The sequence below is a fragment of the Schistocerca americana genome, chromosome 2 (assembly GCF_021461395.2).
Source record: "Schistocerca americana isolate TAMUIC-IGC-003095 chromosome 2, iqSchAmer2.1, whole genome shotgun sequence".
In the NCBI taxonomy this organism is placed as follows: domain Eukaryota; kingdom Metazoa; phylum Arthropoda; class Insecta; order Orthoptera; family Acrididae; genus Schistocerca; species Schistocerca americana.
Genome location: NC_060120.1, coordinates 560,142,652 through 560,161,060, shown reverse-complemented (window position 1 = coordinate 560,161,060; position 18,409 = coordinate 560,142,652). Strand labels below are relative to the sequence as shown.

At 38.8% G+C, this 18,409-nt stretch overlaps 1 protein-coding gene across 2 annotated transcripts in view; it reads right to left on the bottom strand.

Annotated features, from left to right (window-relative positions):
- Positions 1–18,409, bottom strand: part of LOC124596513 (phospholipid-transporting ATPase IF-like) — a 643,086-nt gene that overhangs the window by 84,780 nt on the left and 539,897 nt on the right. For both annotated transcript variants that reach the window (XM_047135678.1, XM_047135677.1), the window contains 4 exons: positions 15,172–15,335; positions 13,430–13,533; positions 9,371–9,513; positions 2,986–3,225 (listed from right to left, as the gene is read on the bottom strand). In XM_047135678.1, coding sequence (XP_046991634.1) covers positions 2,986–3,225; positions 9,371–9,513; positions 13,430–13,533; positions 15,172–15,335 — 651 coding nt within the window. The remainder of the gene's footprint in view (positions 1–2,985; positions 3,226–9,370; positions 9,514–13,429; positions 13,534–15,171; positions 15,336–18,409) is intronic.

Below are 18,409 nucleotides of genomic sequence, written 5' to 3'. Positions count from 1 at the left end.
CACGATATAGCAAAGACACAGAACATGCCTCATGAATTTCATTTGTACCTGAAGAATTACAAGAGGATCCTCAAAAATGTTGTAAGGAAAGCTAAAACAATGGCAAATGACAATTACATTGAAAACTCAAAAAACAAGTCTAAAGCTATATGGGAAGTTATAAAAAATCAAACAAGTGAAACTAAACAATATAAAAATGTGAACTTATGTTATGAAGGACAAATGATTTCTTGCCCAACAGAAATTGCAGGGACCTTCAACAAATATTTTGCAAACGTAAGTGAAGAGTTGGTGAGTGGACTGGAAGAACACAACAAAATATCACCTCCAACATGCAATAGTGTGAGAAATGTGTCTACATCTTTGTTCCTTTCACCCACAAATTCTGAAGAAATTTTATCAGTTATAAAAACCTTGAAAACAGGCTACTCATGTGGAATTGATGGAATACCAGATGCAATTATTAAAAAATGCTGTCTTGCCTTAGCTGAACCCTTGACACATTTGTGCAACAGCTCACTGGCATCAGGAACCTTCCCTTCATGCTTAAAAACAGCAAAGCTGAAACCACTGTTCAAAAAAGGAAATCCAGAATGTGTTTCAAATTATAGACCAATAGCCCTACTGCCTGTATTTTCTAAAATTTTAGAAAAAGTTTTTTATAAGAGATTGTCTGATTTCCTAAATAAAAATAAGATTCTCTCTCCTTCACAGCATGGCTTCAGGAAAGGCTATTCAACTGAAAGTGCAATATTTGAATTTCTTAATGAAATCTATACTAAACTGGATGCAGGTGAGTTTGTGACAGGCATATGTCTTGATTTATCTAAAGCTTTTGACGTCATTGACCATAGTGCCCTACTGCAGAAGCTTGACCAGTTAGGAATTAGAGGTATATCCAATGAGTGGCTCAAGACATACCTATGTGGTCGCAAACAGGTGGTTGAAGTGCAATATACTGACCATAACAAAATCAGCTACTACTATTCAGGATATGAAAATATGAAATATGGTGTCCCTCAAGGATCAGTATTAGGACCCATTCTGTTTCGCCTCTATGTCAATGATCTTATGTACAACAAGTATTGCCAAACTACCCTCCAATTTGCAGATGATACAAGCTTCCTTATTAGTGGTAAAACAGAAGAAAAACTTAAAGACTCCGCTATCCAAACAATGAACAGTGTAGAACAGTGGTTCAGCTACAACAAGCTAATTATAAACAAACAAAAGACAGTAGCACTGAATTTCTATAATGTAAAAGCAAGACACCACCCAAACATAGAAATAGAACTTAGGGACAGAGTTCTTGAAAGTGTTGACAGCACTAAATTTCTGGGACTCTGGCTCCAGAACAACACAAAATGGGCTGTACATACTGAATATTTGCAAAGAAAAATAAGCAAAACCTGTTACATGATACGGATCTTAAAAACTTGTTACAGCAAAGCCAGCCTGTTAAATGTATACTACTCCTATGTGCATTCTGTAATTAAATATGGCATAATCTTCTGGGGCAATACAACAACAAATATTAAACTTTTCAGGATGCAAAAGAGAATACTAAGAATTATTGAAGGGGTAAACAATACGAAATCGTGCAGACCCATATTCAAAAAACTGTCAGTTCTTCCTCTTCCTTGCATTTTTATCTATGAAACATCAGTTTTCATCAAACAATATATCAATAGACACCCAGATATCTTATTAAAAAATGAAGATATACATGCACACAATACAAGGCAAAAATCTGACCTTCATGTGAAACGGGTGAGAACATCATTGTGCAAAAAAGGCACACTACATACTGGGATAAAGATTTTCAATAATCTACCTAAACATATTAAATCAATAGGTAAACTCTGTGGTTTTAAGGCTGAAGTAAAGGCATATTTAATTGATCATTGCTTTTACAGTCTGACAGAATATATAAAAGCCAAACAACAAAAATAAAGATGCATTATTAATATTCTAATTTGTATGTTGCCTGTAATGTTTGTTGTATTTCTGGATCTGTGCTAAATTACTTCAATATCTAGTCCTTAGGATTGCAATACAAACTGTATTTTATCTTGTAAATACCCAACCATGTCCAATATCCTTGTATATATTCTATACATACAGGATTTGAAGGACTAAATAAAATAAAATAAAAAAAACTTCTTCTACTCCAGAGGAGAATTTCTATTATTTTAATGTGCAAAAGGTGGTGGGTGTGAATTACTGTATATTAAAAAAAAGAAAAAAATATATATAAAATCAAACCTTGACAGACTCTGCTGATAATATTTCTCATTTCGAATTAGAGTTACACCTTCATCTGATAAGTGTTACGGCAAAGGCCTGTCCTTAATGCCAATGTGTCACCTTATACAGTAATGTGCTTTGGTCCAAACAATTAAAGGCTGTCCCAGAAAAACCTTCAATGAATGCTAGAATTATTTTAAACAGTATTCAATTAATGAGTCTGAATATAGCCTTCTTTATAGAATATCCTTTACAAAGGCCAAATTACGAATTTGAACTTCCTCGATACTTCTAAAGAACAGACTCTCAAGGGGGAGATGGACTAAATATAACATGCTGATGTTTACTCTTGTGAATGGTTCCATAGTTTTCATAACATGTGAATGACAAAACCTGCACATAATTTTATTACCAGACAGAATGCATAATCACAGCTATACCAGATGAAGATTTTAAAAGGCTCAAGGATCTGTTTTTATTTACTTCAAAATCTAGTTTTTCTTTTAGCTGACGTACAATGTATATCACGGAATAACTTGACAGTGTCTATGGAGAACCAGTTATCTGAGCACCTCATTTTTTCAGTTGTGTCAGTGGCACCATTTGTTGACAAGTTATTAAAAAAGATTTGGTTTTTTAGATTGCAATGGTAACAACGATCATAGCTTAAATGTTCACAGAATGAAATAACTTATGAACATTCACATTCCATGTATTTAGTTAGTTCATTAGCCTTACCTTGATACCTGCCGCTCTGAGACTCTCCAGAGTTTCTTGTACTCCATCTTGCAGTCGGTCCTCAACACCAGTAGCTCCCAGTAATATCAGTCCCCTTTCCATTTGTGTATAGCTTTTGGCCACAACTGACTCCCTTCTTGTGCTAAGAGTCTGCCTTGAAAGTTCAATCTGTGCCTTCAAGGTATTGTATTGAACCACATCCATCTTCCTACAGCCAACAATCATAGTCCGCAGGCCTCGCTGTAATTTACAATTTTTTCTCTCACCAATGGTATATATTCGCACTATAAATTATAAATAAGATTATAAAGAATAAGAAGAGGTACTGCCTGCTTAGGTAGAAAATTACACAATTTTATTCTGCATTGCAGCACACTCTTTAAATATTTGTTATGATTTCTGTACATACAAATGTAAGTAATTAAATATTAAGATACCAACACAATAAAAACAGCAGATATTTAAAATAATTGAGGAAGTAGTGGCCTTTTCTCAAAAAAGTGGATTTTCTTGTAATTTACTAGGTAAATTTAGCTGGCGTAAGCAGAAGTAGCATTAAGCTGAACATAAGCAGTTTTCTGTTGATACAGCATACACATTAAGTTGTATTTTGTTAATGTATATCTAGGCTCATTCCACACCCTGAAGGTTCTCCTTCTTGGTGGGATCTACAGGTGCAAGACTTGTCCTATACACCCATCCAGCACATCCTACTCCAATCCTGTCACAGGCTTATCCTCCCATCGGAGGGTCAGGGCCTACCGTGAATGCAGTCATGTCATATGCCAGCTCTTCTGCAATTTCTGCACAGCTTTTTATATGGGTATGACCACAAACCAGCTACCAATCTGAATGAATGACCACCACAAAACTATGGCCAAGAGCAGAGTTGACCGCAAATGACAGAACACACTGCTGAGCACAACATGCTCAACTTAAATGGCTGTTTCACAACCTGTGCCATCCAATCCTTTCCTCCTAATGTCAGCTTCTATATTAACACCAGCTTCTATAAACTACGTAAATGTGAGCAGTTCTTGCAATATATCCTTCAGCCCCACAATCCTCCTGGCCTCAATGTCCTTTAGCCCCCTGTCCTACACCCACCTCCAGCTTGCCTCTACATCTACATCTATACTCCATAAGCCACCTTACAGTGTGTGGCAGACGGTACTTTGTGTAGCACTGTCAATGTCCCCCCCCCCCCCCCCCCCCCCGCCCTTTTCCAGTCATGAATAGTCCCAACAATTGTTGATATGACTTAGTGTGAGCTGGAATCTTCAAACTTCTATCATTTTGCCTTCATGGTCTTTTTGTGAGATGTTGATAGGACTATACTGGTTGACTCTTACAGGAACCTAGACCCTCAGAATTTTCACAGTAAAACTTACTACGATGCAGAGTGTCTATATTGTAGTGTCTGCCAATGGAGTTGACTGAGTATCTCCAAGACATTTCTGTGCTTTTTAAATGAACCTGTAATGAAATGTGCAGCTTTTCTTTGGATCTTCTCAATTTCCTCTATCAATCCCAGAAAAACAGCAGTATTCGAGTATTAGTTGAATAAGGGTTTTGCAAATTATCTTGGTGTGTGGACTATGTTTTCTGATGATTTTTCCTACGAATCTCATTCTGGTATCTGCCTTATCAATGATTAGTTTTATGTGGTTTTTCCACTTTACATCACTCAATACACAGACTCCCACATGTTTTAAGCAAGTAACTCCTTCCACTGACTGTTCTGCAATTGAGTAATATTACAAATGGGGTCTTTCTGTCTATGTATTCACAATATGTTACATTTGCTTATTCTGAGGGTCAATTGTCAATCCCTGCACCAGGTGTTGATCCCCTGCTGGTCTGTCTTCATTTCTCTACAATTTTCCAGCATTACGACATCTCTATATCCAACAGCATCATCCACGAAAAGCCTCTTATTACTTCTAATTTTATTCACTAGATCATTTATACACTCCTGGAAATGGAAAAAAGAGCACATTGACACCGGTGTGTCAGACCCACCATACTTGCTCCGGACACTGCGAGAGGGCTGTACAAGCAATGATCACACGCACGGCACAGCGGACACACCAGGAACCGCGGTGTTGGCCGTCGAATGGCGCTAGCTGCGCAGCATTTGTGCACCGCCGCCGTCAGTGTCAGCCAGTTTGCCGTGGCATACGGAGCTCCATCGCAGTCTTTAACACTGGTAGCATGCCGCGACAGTGTGGACGTGAACCGTATGTGCAGTTGACGGACTTTGAGCGAGGGCGTATAGTGGGCATGCGGGAGGCCGGGTGGACGTACCGCCGAATTACTCAACACGTGGGGCGTGAGGTCTCCACAGTACATCGATGTTGTCGACAGTGGTCGGCGGAAGGTGCACGTGCCCGTCGACCTGGGACCGGACCGCAGCGACGCTCGGATGCACGCCAAGACCGTAGGATCCTACGCAGTGCCGTAGGGGACCGCACCGCCACTTCCCAGCAAATTAGAGACACTATTGCTCCTGGGGTATCGGCGAGGACCATTCGCAACCATCTCCATGAAGCTGGGCTACGGTCCCGCACACCGTTAGGCCGTCTTCCGCTCACGCCCCAACATCGTGCAGCCCGCCTCCAGTGGTGTCGCGACAGGCATGAATGGAGGGACGAATGGAGACGTGTCGTCTTCAGCGATGAGAGTCGCTTCTGCTTTGGTGCCAATGATGGTCGTATGCGTGTTTGGCGCCGTGCAGGTGAGCGCCACAATCAGGGCTGCATACGACCGAGGCACACAGGGCCAACACCCGGCATCATGGTGTGGGGAGCGATATCCTACACTGGCCGTACACCACTGTTGATCGTCGAGGGGACACTGAATAGTGCACGGTACATCCAAACCGTCATCGAACCCATCGTTCTACCATTCCTAGACCGGCAAGGGAACTTGCTGTTCCAACAGGACAACGCACGTCCGCATGTATCCCGTGCCACCCAACGTGCTCTAGAAGGTGTAAGTCAACTACCCTGGCCAGGAAGATCTCCGGATCTGTCCCCCATTGAGCATGTTTGGGACTGGATGAAGCGTCGTCTCACGCGGTCTGCACGTCCAGCACGAACGCTGGTCCAACTGAGGCGCCAGGTGGAAATGGCATGGCAAGCCGTTCCACAGGACTACATCCAGCACCTCTACGATCGTCTCCATGGGAGAATAGCAGCCTGCATTGCTGCGAAAGGTGGATATACACTGTACTAGTGCCGACATTGTGCATGCTCTGTTGCCTGTGTCTATGTGCCTGTGGTTCTGTCAGTGTGATCATGTGATGTATCTGACCCCAGGAATGTGTCAATAAAGTTTCCCCTTCCTGGGACAATGAATTAACGGTGTTCTTATTTCAATTTCCAGGAGTGTACATACTGTAGAAGGTAATGGTCCAATAACAAAATCCCTTGTGGTACACTCAAAGTTATCATTACATCTGAAGATTTCTCTCCATCAAGAATGACATGTTGTGTTCTGTTTACTAGAAATTCTTCAATCCAATCACAAAGCTTGTCTGATATTCCATATGATTATAATGTTATCATTAGGTGATATTGTGGAATATGCTAATGGGCTCGCCGTAGTGCTAACACCAGTTACCATCAGATCACTGTAGTTAAGCACTGTTGGGCTTGGCTAGCACTTGGATGGGTGACCTTCCGAACTGCTGAGCACTGTTGGCAAGGGGCTGCACTCAGTCCTTGTGAAAAAAAATTGAGGAGCTACTTGATTGTGATGTAATGGCTCTGGTCACGAGAACTAAAAAACTAACAACAGCCGGAGGAGTGGTGTGCTGACCGCACACCCCTCCATATAAGCATTCTGTGATGCCTATAGTTTGAGGATGACATGGTGGTCGGTCAATACCATTAGGGTCTTCCAAAGCCTGTTCAAACAGAGTTTTTTTAGTATTAGGTATTGTGGAATTGTACCAAATGCCTTCTGGAAAAAAAAAACCAGAATCAATATAGGTGCCATATCTACTGGGTCTTTCATAGATGAACAGAGTGAGCTGGGTTTCACATGATAATTTTTTCAGAATCTGTGTTGATTCCAATGGAAGAGAGACTTCAATCCATTTACTGATTTAACATAATACCAAAACTTCTTAGGTTTTTTTTATCATATTGGTAAATAGAATTTTACTTTTGAATCAATTGAGTGTTTCATGCATGTCTTTCCTTGCATTAATTTTGGCTTTGTTCAGCTTTTGATTCTCTGTTAGGCTCTGGATATTTTTAAATTTGAAGCAGGGTTTTCTTTTCTTTCATAGCAGCATTCTAACATGGATGTTTAACCACAGTATGTCTTTTCTACCTCTCAACACTATGCTCGGCACAAATCTGTCTGGGGCATATTGTACAATACTCTTGAACTCTGTCTATTTATGGTCAACATTTTCAGTCCTGGAGATGTATGTTACATGTTAACTGCTCAGCCATATTCAGTGATGCTATACCTTCATGAGCTGATTCTGTAATTATCTACTTGGTAGTTTTTGGTTAAGGCATTAAAAAAAAAATCACTATTCTCTGTCCCTCCTATGTGACCTAATCACTTGGGTCTCCCATTCTAGAGCTGATAACCTGAAATATCCCCTTAACACTACACCATGACCAAAAAGTTTATGCAAAATCTTCACCAAGTTTTTCCTCAAATGTTGTGCCACCACTGCTCTTGAGGCATTTAAGTATAATGTTTGATCCACTTTTAAGCACATCACCACCCAAATTATTTCACATTTGGGATCTGTACTATCCTCATTATGTATAATTGTATTGCATAAAACACACCTGGTCCACTAGCATGCAACCTACATCTGCAATATACTTTCCAGTCAGAATTTAGAATTTCATTGCTGTGCATCTGGTTTCAGTCATCTTTCTGTCCCTGATACTACTTGGGCATTATTAGCATTTACATGTGATGCTAGTACTGAGACCTTTCCAAGAATGCTCCTGCAGTTAACTAAAACTATATTAATACTTTCTTCTCCAGTTGGCTTGTTTCTTTAATTTATGGGGCTGATACTCTACACTGTCTGAAACCAGAATATGCCTCAGCTGGTCTTTGTAAGAATGCCATACATACCCCACTATCATAGTAGCTGCTTCCTGAGTGTAGTACACACCTGACCTTTTATGAGGGAGGGGGAGATCCTACAATCCCTCTAACAGCAGAGGACAAGAAAACCATGTCCCAGATTTTCATAGAATTATCTGGGCCTCAGGTTTAAGCCTGCCTTCCAATTATCTCCAAACCAGAGGACAATGACTCACTCAAGGAACAATGCTGCAAAATGCTAACTCTGCTTCCACCTCACTTTCTAGTTAGGTGTCTTCACCAAAATAGCCAGCCACCTACACGAAGCAAGGATGACCCTTGATTCAGCTAGCAGGTGTTATTCACGCCAATATGAGCCACAGCTTCTAGCTGTGTGCACCCAGTGTGTTGTCACTGCTGGAAGAGCCTCCCCATCTGCCTGCTATTTCCTTTCAGTCTCTATCACACACCTATCATTGGAGCTCCCAGTGACAAGCAATGCCACCTTCTGTGCTTGTCTGGATCTTTGAGAAAGGGTAGCCCCAGTCCAACAGATGAGGTGTCCTGTGTAGCCTATGTACGTTCAGCAGTGGACAATGCCTAAAATATGTTTTTAAGGCATAAGGGGGCATCCATGTGACCAGTAACTACTCTTGCCTTCCACTTAGAGATTTGTGACTGTCAACTATTCACTGTCATGTGAGAGCCAATTGACCAGGATGCATGCATCTGAAGGTGCTGTGACATCAGGAGTCCCAGGCAATACTGTAGGCACTGAAGCATTCATCTCAGATGTCGCTGTAGCCCTGGCCAATGGCCTGAAACCTTGCAACCATGCCCAACATAGCTTCAAGCTGTTTCCATTCTGTGGTCAATTCCTTCTGCATCCACACCCAGCAGATGCAGTTCCTATTCATGTTTAATCAATGATCATTTACACCACAAGGAATGTGGATGCAATCTAAGTACTGCTGCTATGCTGCGTCTGGTTATGAGTGTGCTTGAAAAAAGGATTTGTCCAAAAGCTACAAAAGTTAACAACTTCCTGTTTGGGAACTGAGTGATATATGCTTGTTCTTTCTTAGGGAATGTCTTTGTGAACATTCCTTCTGTTTACATACAATATTCAAATACAAGTTCTGTATGCAGCATCAATTCAGGGCCACAGCAGCACCAGTTTTGGAAATTAGTTACTCCTGATGAAGATGATGGAGGTAAATGTTGATAGCTCAAGGTTTTACCCTGAATTGATGCAGCAAGAAGCCCAAAAATGTTTTATACATAAATTTTGCATATCCCATTTGCATTAAAAGCTCACCATAGCAAAATCTGTTATATGTCGCTGTGTTTCTTGCTTTGGACCATCATCTGCAAGTGGAATGACAGCAGACTCAGCACCCTTGCAAAAGAGCCATATAATTCCATCCTCATCTTCCACTATTACAGACATGCGTTTTCGATCTGTAAAGTAAATATACATAGTTTTTAAATTTAATAACATATTACATTTGTGATTTGAAATAAAAGGAAAGAAATTCAGTGCATATTAGCAAAGTGACAAGTTTATAAATGAAATCAAGTATGAAGTAACAAATTTTGTCTCAGTAGTAATCCCAAGACTGGCGAAGTCGAACTCTCCATATTATCCTTTCTTCTGATGAAGAAACATATTTGAGTTTTAGAAGGAATGGATTGGTGCTTGTAGGAATTTAAGGCTTTTGACTCAGTCCATGGAGTCTTCCTAGATGTTTCTACTGGAAGTGTGATGCCTCTGAATGGCTGGTGTCTGGATAAGTCTCAGTCGAGTGCACAGTTTTCCCCTGTCACAACACAGTTGTACTAAAGAGTACAAAATTTATATCAGTGTGGAAGGCTGCTGCAGGTAAGTTCATTTGTATATAACATCTATTTGTAGAATATATGTCTTTGATTGTAACAATTTGTATGTAACATCATCATTGTACGTATTGTGGTACTTGATCCATTACATTTACAGGAAAAATGATGGACCAGAGGTGGCAGTAGAAACGGGTAAAAGAAATGCTTCCATAGCTGGATGGTTAGCATTGCTGTCTTTGGGGTAAAAGGACCTGAGTTCAATTCCCAGTACCTCAAATTTTTTTTTAGGTTGGGGGTCTGGGATGGGGTCCACTCAGCCTCGTGAGGCCAAATAAGGATCTGCTTGAATAAAGTAGCAGCAGCATCATCCCAATATGTCCTATGATCAGAGATCATCACTCCTTGTACTGCCATGCAGACAGCAATTGGCCAGTTGGAACAGACCTAATGCCTAATCTGTGAGTGGTGGTGGTGGTGGTGTTGGTGATTTTTCTCAGCTACTTCTTAAAATACTTCAAATAAATGTGTTGATACATATCTTTATTGCTTATATAATATGGTGGTTATTTGTTAAGAAATTGGTTTTATTCCAATGGCTTATTTAATCATAGCAATCTTTCTCTCGATATCCATCAGCTACTGCTACCATCTGTCACTGTACTGCATAATTAGAAGAATGTATTTAATTGATTTAGAATTGTAGTTCCTTTCTTGTTATGTTCTCTCATTTGCCCCAAATTTCCTTAGTGCAACAAACATGGGGGAAAAAAAAGGAAAGAAAAATGGCATCATTAATAATCAGTCTGGGGCAAAGTCATCAGATTCTTTGATTTTCAGTTTCAGAGTGACAGGAAGTGGGACAAGCATTTAGCATATCACAGAAGTTGAATAATGGTTCTTGTGTCGTATGGATCACAAATAGTAGCACAAATGAGCAGGCAATGCATATTTACAGATGTGAAAATCAATATCAGAAATAATTTTAGAGGCTAATGCATATATTTGGTTAGCAAAAAGTATGTATGTATGTAAATAATATTAATTTTCCTTGACAAACATGTAATTAGCAATGATAACATGACAACAAATTCAGACATTCACCATCACTATACAATAAGATTATTCAGCCAAAATATTAGGAAATATAATATCTATCACAGTTGTAAACAATTTTGAGAGACAAGGAAGGATGTACAGACCACTCTTTCAAGTAAATATATTAATAATATGTAATGGTATACACTGAGATGACAAAAATCATGAGATATCTCCTAATATCATGCTGGACCTCTTTTTGCCCAGCATAGTGCAGAAACGTGATGTGAAATGGACTCAACACGCCATTGGAAGTCCCCTGCATAAATATCGAGCCATGCTGCATCTATAGCCATCCACAATTTCAAAAGTGTTACTGGCGTAGGATATTGCGCAAAGTGGACTATGGTACTCACAGTGGAGCAGTGGGTGTTTGTTGTGGAAAGTTATGTGACAACAGAGTCGTGGCAACAGTGTGGTCTGTTGTATGTTGAAAAGTTTAATGGTGTCAAAGTGCCAGCAAAGAGTGCCTTGCAATGCTGAATCCAAAAATGGTGCCAGACAAGATCTGTTTTGAACAAGTCAAAAAACACTCCAAAATATGCCTGTACACCAGAAAATGTGGCTGCAGTTCACCAGAAAATACTTCAGAGTCTTACCAAATCAACCTGACATATGTCACAAGAGACCAGTATATCACATTGATCGGGCAGATGAATACTCCACCTAGATGAGAACATGCATCCCTACCAAGTGCCTGTTGTTCATGAATTAAAGTTAGCAAATGCTCTGCAGTGCCTCTAATTTTGTGAGTGGCTGTTCAATGAGATAACAATTAATGGCCTGGACGTGGATCTGTTCTTTATGTGTGATGAAGCCTGATTTCACCTGAGTGGTTATGTCGCAGGTTCTGGGCAGCAGAGAATCTGTATAACTTCCACGAAAGATTGTTGCTTGACCACAAGGTTAGAGGTTGGTTTGCAGTGTCTGCACGTCATATCTTTCATCAGATGCTGACTTCAGTCCATTACATTACAAACATTTAGAAACCATTTGTGGGAGCATTAACAGAGGAGGAAAATACCTACTTACTTCCAGCAGTATGGAGCAACTGCCCATACAATCTTGGAACACATTTATGCAATCATCATGCCTTACAGAGTTCTTAGCAGAGCTCAGTCTGGTCATGGTCCTAGCTGGCCATCCACATCACCTGACCTGTCAGCGTGCAATTACTTCCTCAAGAACTGCGGCAGAACATTTTGGATGAGAATGCAGCAATTCAAACAGTCCAGCTCTGACCCACCTTCAGCAACTTGCTGACTGGGGTCTAAAAGTGCCAATAGATGAATGGTGGTCACTTTCAATATCTGCTACAGTCAGGTTAGTACTCTTATTTCCTTTCCTCTGCTGTGCTTCATAGTTCCCTGTGTAATCTTACCCTCCCACACAACACTATTAAATTTTTCAAAGTGTCTTCATTAGTTTCAAAAGTTTCGTGGGGTGTAAGATATACAAAAGAAAAACTTTTTACTTATCTTTATTTTCTCTTGTTGTTGGCTCCAAGTCTTGCGTATAGGGGCACATTCTTGCAGCTGAAATTCTGATTTAACGTTGTGGGTTCTTGATGACTAAATAACTGATCAAGAACTATCTGCTGCTATGATTTTCTTTTCTTTTATCCCATTCTTCTATATCACACTGACTTTACAATCTTCTTTTTCATAAAACCATCAGTTACATTGTTGCAGACAAAATTTAAAAAAAACACATCCTTTTCAATCAGAGGCATGCCCCCTACTACTAGTATTCTGCAGTACGCACAATATTCCAAAGAGTTTACAAACTTTCTTGACCAAAGTAGAATCTTTACCACATTATATCATTATTTTGTAATTGATCCACAAATAAATTTAATAATTCACATTAGATTGTGCAATTAATAATATATTTTGTAATTTCAAATATTTTTAAAAGAAGGGTAATTTTATGTACAGAGTATAATAAATCAATTTCTTTTTATAGATTTTAGCCTGAAATATAATACATTGTACACAAAATCAAATGAAATTCTTTCACTGAAACAGCTGAAATGTTGTTGTTGTGGTCTTCAGTTCAGAGACTGGTTTGATGCAGCTCTCCATGCTACTCTATCCTGTGCAAGCTTCTTCAACTCCAAGTACCTTCTGCAACCTACATCCTTCTGAATTTGCTTAGTGTATTCATCTCTTGGTCTCCCTCTACATCTGAGATAATGTTCACCTAAATGAGATCCGAGATTAATCCTGGTATCGGCTACTTCTATAGAAAAAAAAGGTTATGGTAGAAGAGGGTGCCAATAGATGAATGGTGGTCACTTTCAATATCTGCTACAGTCAGGTTAGTACTCTTTTATTTCCCACTCTTAAACAGAGTATAGCCTAGGCCTAAGATGTCTGATATCACAAAGTATGCTATATTGTACATATTATAATAAAAAGATAAATAATAACTTCAAACTTACCAGATGTAAATTCGAGGCAATCTAGCTTTTTGTATCTACGTATTTTGCCTCTAATCTGAATAGTATTAATGTCACCTTCTTCTCCAAGAAAGACAACGCCACACCTGAAATGGGACAAAAAATTGAAATTATTTACAACTAACCTATTGATCCCACAAAATATCATCCTGTGAATTCACAGAACTGATTTAAATATCTCATAAATGTGAGATTTGAAAATAAAGCCCGCTGAATTACAAACAATTTGTTGTAATTTTTTAATATTTTATGGTGAGAAATTGCCATAAATGTTAGATGAAAAAGAAATTTTTAACACAGAATATAAATTCCATTTCCAAACTGTCCAAAGAGATGAAAAAGCCTTTTATTATTTTCAAATAGGCAGAATATGATCTTTTCAATGCAAGTGACTGCAGTAAGTATGGAAGACATAAATGAAACACAAACTGGACAATGTTTTTTTATAAAATTTATTTTAAATTACATAACAAAGTAAGTACGAGTGATGTTTAATTATTTGCTGTGCAATACAGTTGAGTCCTACATATAACAATGATACCTCACACTTCCCATATAAACTTCCTTTCTTATCTATCACAGTATTCCCAACATAAGTAAGGTATTATTTAACATATCAATATATTAATGTTTATTTCAAATTTCAAACTATCTGTAGAAAGTAAACATATATGAACAGAAGTTTATTTCGAAATGTCTGTTAACTCATTTAACTGATTAATATTTTCATATTGAGGGCAACACCTTCATTACATTTCTAGTATTGATTCCATGAATTGAGCTGTTGGTTTGAAAAAGTGATATATTTTTAATGACAAAATTCATTAAGGAATAAATATATTGGGAAGCTGTAATTAGTATCCCTAGTTCCCTAAACAGGCTTCTGCAGGATGTTCTTGAGTTCACACCACATAAAACTCTTACTGCACGTTTTTGTGCCCGGAAAACTTTAGCTTGGCTTGATGAATTGCCCCAAAAAAAAAATGGGATTGTTTTTTGGGGAAATTCATCAAGCCAAGCTAAAGTTTTTTACATCCTTAGTGCTTAAGTGCAGATTTTTGCTGATGCCAGAGGCAACATTTGGGTCATGAAAGCCAAAATTGTTCGACTATATAAGGTCCATGTTATGGATGAATAACTTCAACAGTATGCAATTTGAGCATATAGTAGCTAGCTTGACATCCTGACTTGAGCACCATACAGTACTTTTCGGATTCTATCTGGAGCAATATTGTCATTCCAGAACTGTCACTGCACCAAGTGTAATTTTTAAAGGAAAATGGTATTCACTTCCTATGAAGTTCACAGACACTATCATTAATAATAATGCATACTACCACGTTTTCTGTACAGCTGCTTGATGTTATAAGTTTCAACTGTAATGTTAATAGTGTTATGTCAAACCAAAATTTCAATTGTGTACATTTGAAACAGCTTTTAATACAAGCACAAATTCCTTATTCTGAACAATGTTTTCATATTTTATTTATGCTGCATTTGTTTAAGTATAATCGCATTTGACAAACAGTTTTATGAGCTACCATAGTTTTTGTGGACTGCTTTGATTTACGTAAATCTGCATAAATGAAGATTAATTATTTATATAGAATGGGTATTGATCTGCAACTTAGCATTAACTATCATTTAATAAATTTCTTTGAGAATAAATATGCCAAGAATTGAAAACAGAATCAATGCTACGTATGTGTATATCAAACTCTTACCTTGCACTTGCAGACACTAGTGCCTTTTCATCTGGACTAGATGCTTGATAATCTAATTTTGAGTCCATTTCAACTTGGTCATTATTATTCACGCCATTATTTCCAGAAGTTATCTGCACTGAATGACACAAGGCCAAAGCGATCAAGAAGTGTTCTATCTCTGGCTGAAACAGATAATCATACTGAAGGCAAAACACATTACACTGAAAAGAGAAGGAAAATAACTTCAACTCTTTTTTTCCCTACATTACCTAAATGTTAATATAATACAAGAGTTTGCTGCTTTTACCTCACAGCAGACATTACCATTATTTTGTAACTGTCAGTTTTAGTTGAACTTCTATCTTTGTTTATTAGTACTCTATTTAGTTTTCTACTCAAATCTCACTTAAACAAAAGTACAGGTTTCATAGTTTTTCTTGTGCATATCTGTTTTCAGATACATGATTAAAAAAATTGTTTTTCAGAATATAAAAATTAAGCAATGGGGCAAGCATTGCCTAAATAACAAATTCAGTGTATTATAAACCCATATCATTTGTCACACATTATGAACTGCTCACTGTATTACAAAAAGGATAGATTGCTGCTCGCCATAAAGATCACATGTTGAGCTGCAAATACGCACAGTGAAAAGACTGTTACACACTGAGGTTTTGACCATGAAGACTTCTTCAGAAAAGAAAATACACTCAAGCAAGGGCATATCATGCACACATTATCATGCTCTCTGGTACCTTTGGTCATGTGTGTGTGAGGTGTGCTTGCTTGTGTGAATCTGAGTGTTTTCCTTTCTAAAGAAGGCTTTGGACAATAGTTCAATGAGCAACTGTCTTTTTCACAGTGCCTGTCTGTAACTGAATGTGTCATCTTTGAGGGTGAAGTGCAATTTATCCTTTTTATAATATTGTTGATATTCAACTTGAACCTTCCATTGTTTGAACTACTCACTGTATAATAGGTGCACACTCTTTCTTGTTTGACCTTGGATGATGATAATTATTATCTTAGAGGGAGGTGTATGCGAACTCTGCCACGCTCAAACCCCTCACACAGTTCAGTTACCGTGCTCCATACTGAGCTTTGAGGTTGCACCAAGCAATGACAAATCACTAATATTCTGACACCTTCCAAATCCTTCTGATTTAAGACTAGGGCATCAACATATCAAGAAAAATTGCATGAATAATAGTCACCCTGAGACAATAAAAAAATCATACTTGGGAAGATAAGCAATCAACTAACAGGAATTTTATCATAACTTTCATGGAAATGTATAAACATCACAGTATTGTGTTACAAGACCAATTATAGTTTCTCAAAAGTGCTCCACGTAGGTTTCATTGTGACTGAGTAATGTGTGCCCGCAGAGTGGTGCCCACAATATGGCTTCATGCATACCATACAAGAACGACTGAGTGTTATTTGTCTTTGTTTTTTGACCCAGGGGGAACAAAATCATCTGAAATCTCAGAATAATACAGGATCAATATGGATATAGTGCTTTAAGTAAAATTAAAATGAAAGAATTGGTGGAAAGATTAAAAACCAGAAGACACACAGTCACTGATGAAATGGAAGATTGGTATGGATCTGAGCTGAGACAGTGAACTCATGTTAAACAAGAGATTACTGTTAATGAAATTTCAAATTCGCAAATGATTTAAAGCAAGGCATAAATCCCCCCCCCCCCCTCCCCCTCCCCAAAAATCAAGCATAATGAACATGGCTACAGAAGTACACGGCGTCACAAAAAAAGTAAATCACCCAGAAGAAATGGTTGGATGACAGTGTAGCTTGACACACCACTGTAAATGATTAGAGTACCAATTCTCTGTGATAGGTGGAATGGCCAAAAGCATGCGTTAGTGGTGCTTGTGCATAGTGTTGTTACCGGGCATTGTATGGCACATAAGGAGTGTGGAAAGCAGCCGTTGTCGAATGATCATTGGGAAGGATGTGGAGATGCTGCGTACTCATATACAAGAAAGTTATTAGCACTAGACAGAGTCTGAAAAGGGCTTCATTGTGCGTCTCCATTTGGCTGGCTGTTCAAATCCTGCAATATCCAGATTTGCAGGGCATTTGGATGTGACAACGGCCTGATATTGGACTATATGGGAATGTAGGTGCCATCTGAGAACAGGTAATTAACTCCCTCCAACTTTCTGTGTCATCATGCAGCATTGATGGCAGACTATCAGCAACTGGCCTATGTAATTTCTGTCCCATGTGTAGGCTGCCATTAACACTACAATGCAATTGGCTGCATTTGGAGCAACGTCATGACTGGGAAAATTGGACTGCTGACGAATGGCATCATACTGCATTCAGTGATGAATCATGATTATGTATTACTTCGAATAACCATCATCATGTATGGCAGTGTCCTGGTGAGAGACTGCACTCTTCCAATGTTTTGGAGAGGCACAGCAGTGTTACTCCTGGAGTTATGGTCTGGGGAAACATCCGTTATAACTTCAGGTCACAGATGGTATGGCTGAAGGAACTCTAATGACACAATGGTACATCACAAACATCCTGTATTTTTGTGTGTTACCTCTCATGCAACAATCTCTGGCGCCATTTTTCAACAGGGCGACGCTCAGGCATATAACAAAGAGTTTCTATGAACTTTGATGTTGAGATACTCCTGTGGCCAGCAAGATCCCCAGATAACTCCCTGATAGAATGTGTACGGGACTATCTCAGGCTTCAACTACATCCCAGTTCCAGTATCAGGATATCACGGACTATTTACAACAGTGGTGGGCCAGCTTGCCCCAGAGAGGATAGACTGGCTTTCTGACACCGTTCCTAACCAAATCAGTGTACACATCCTGACCAGACAGGACACATTATACTGATAAGCTGGCACATACTGTCAAGTTCCTTGAAATATGACTCAATTTTGTAATCACTGAAACAACATTATACACCCTCTCAACTAATGAAGTTTCATTTTGTCTTCTCCTCCACTTCTGGGTGCTTCACTCTTTTCATTAGGCAGTGTATTTGATGTGTACCAATATGGTTCTCCAATGAACACTAAACCTCTATGATCAGACTGACCACTGTATCATCATCTGTCATCTGGGGCCATTTGGATGTGGTCTGGAGGGTAATGTGGTCAGCCATTTTCAGATATCCAGATTTTTTTTTTTTTTTTTGTTCCAGTCCTTCCACCAATCAAAATCTATCACAGTGCGAGGAATTGAAACTGGATCCTCCACAAGGT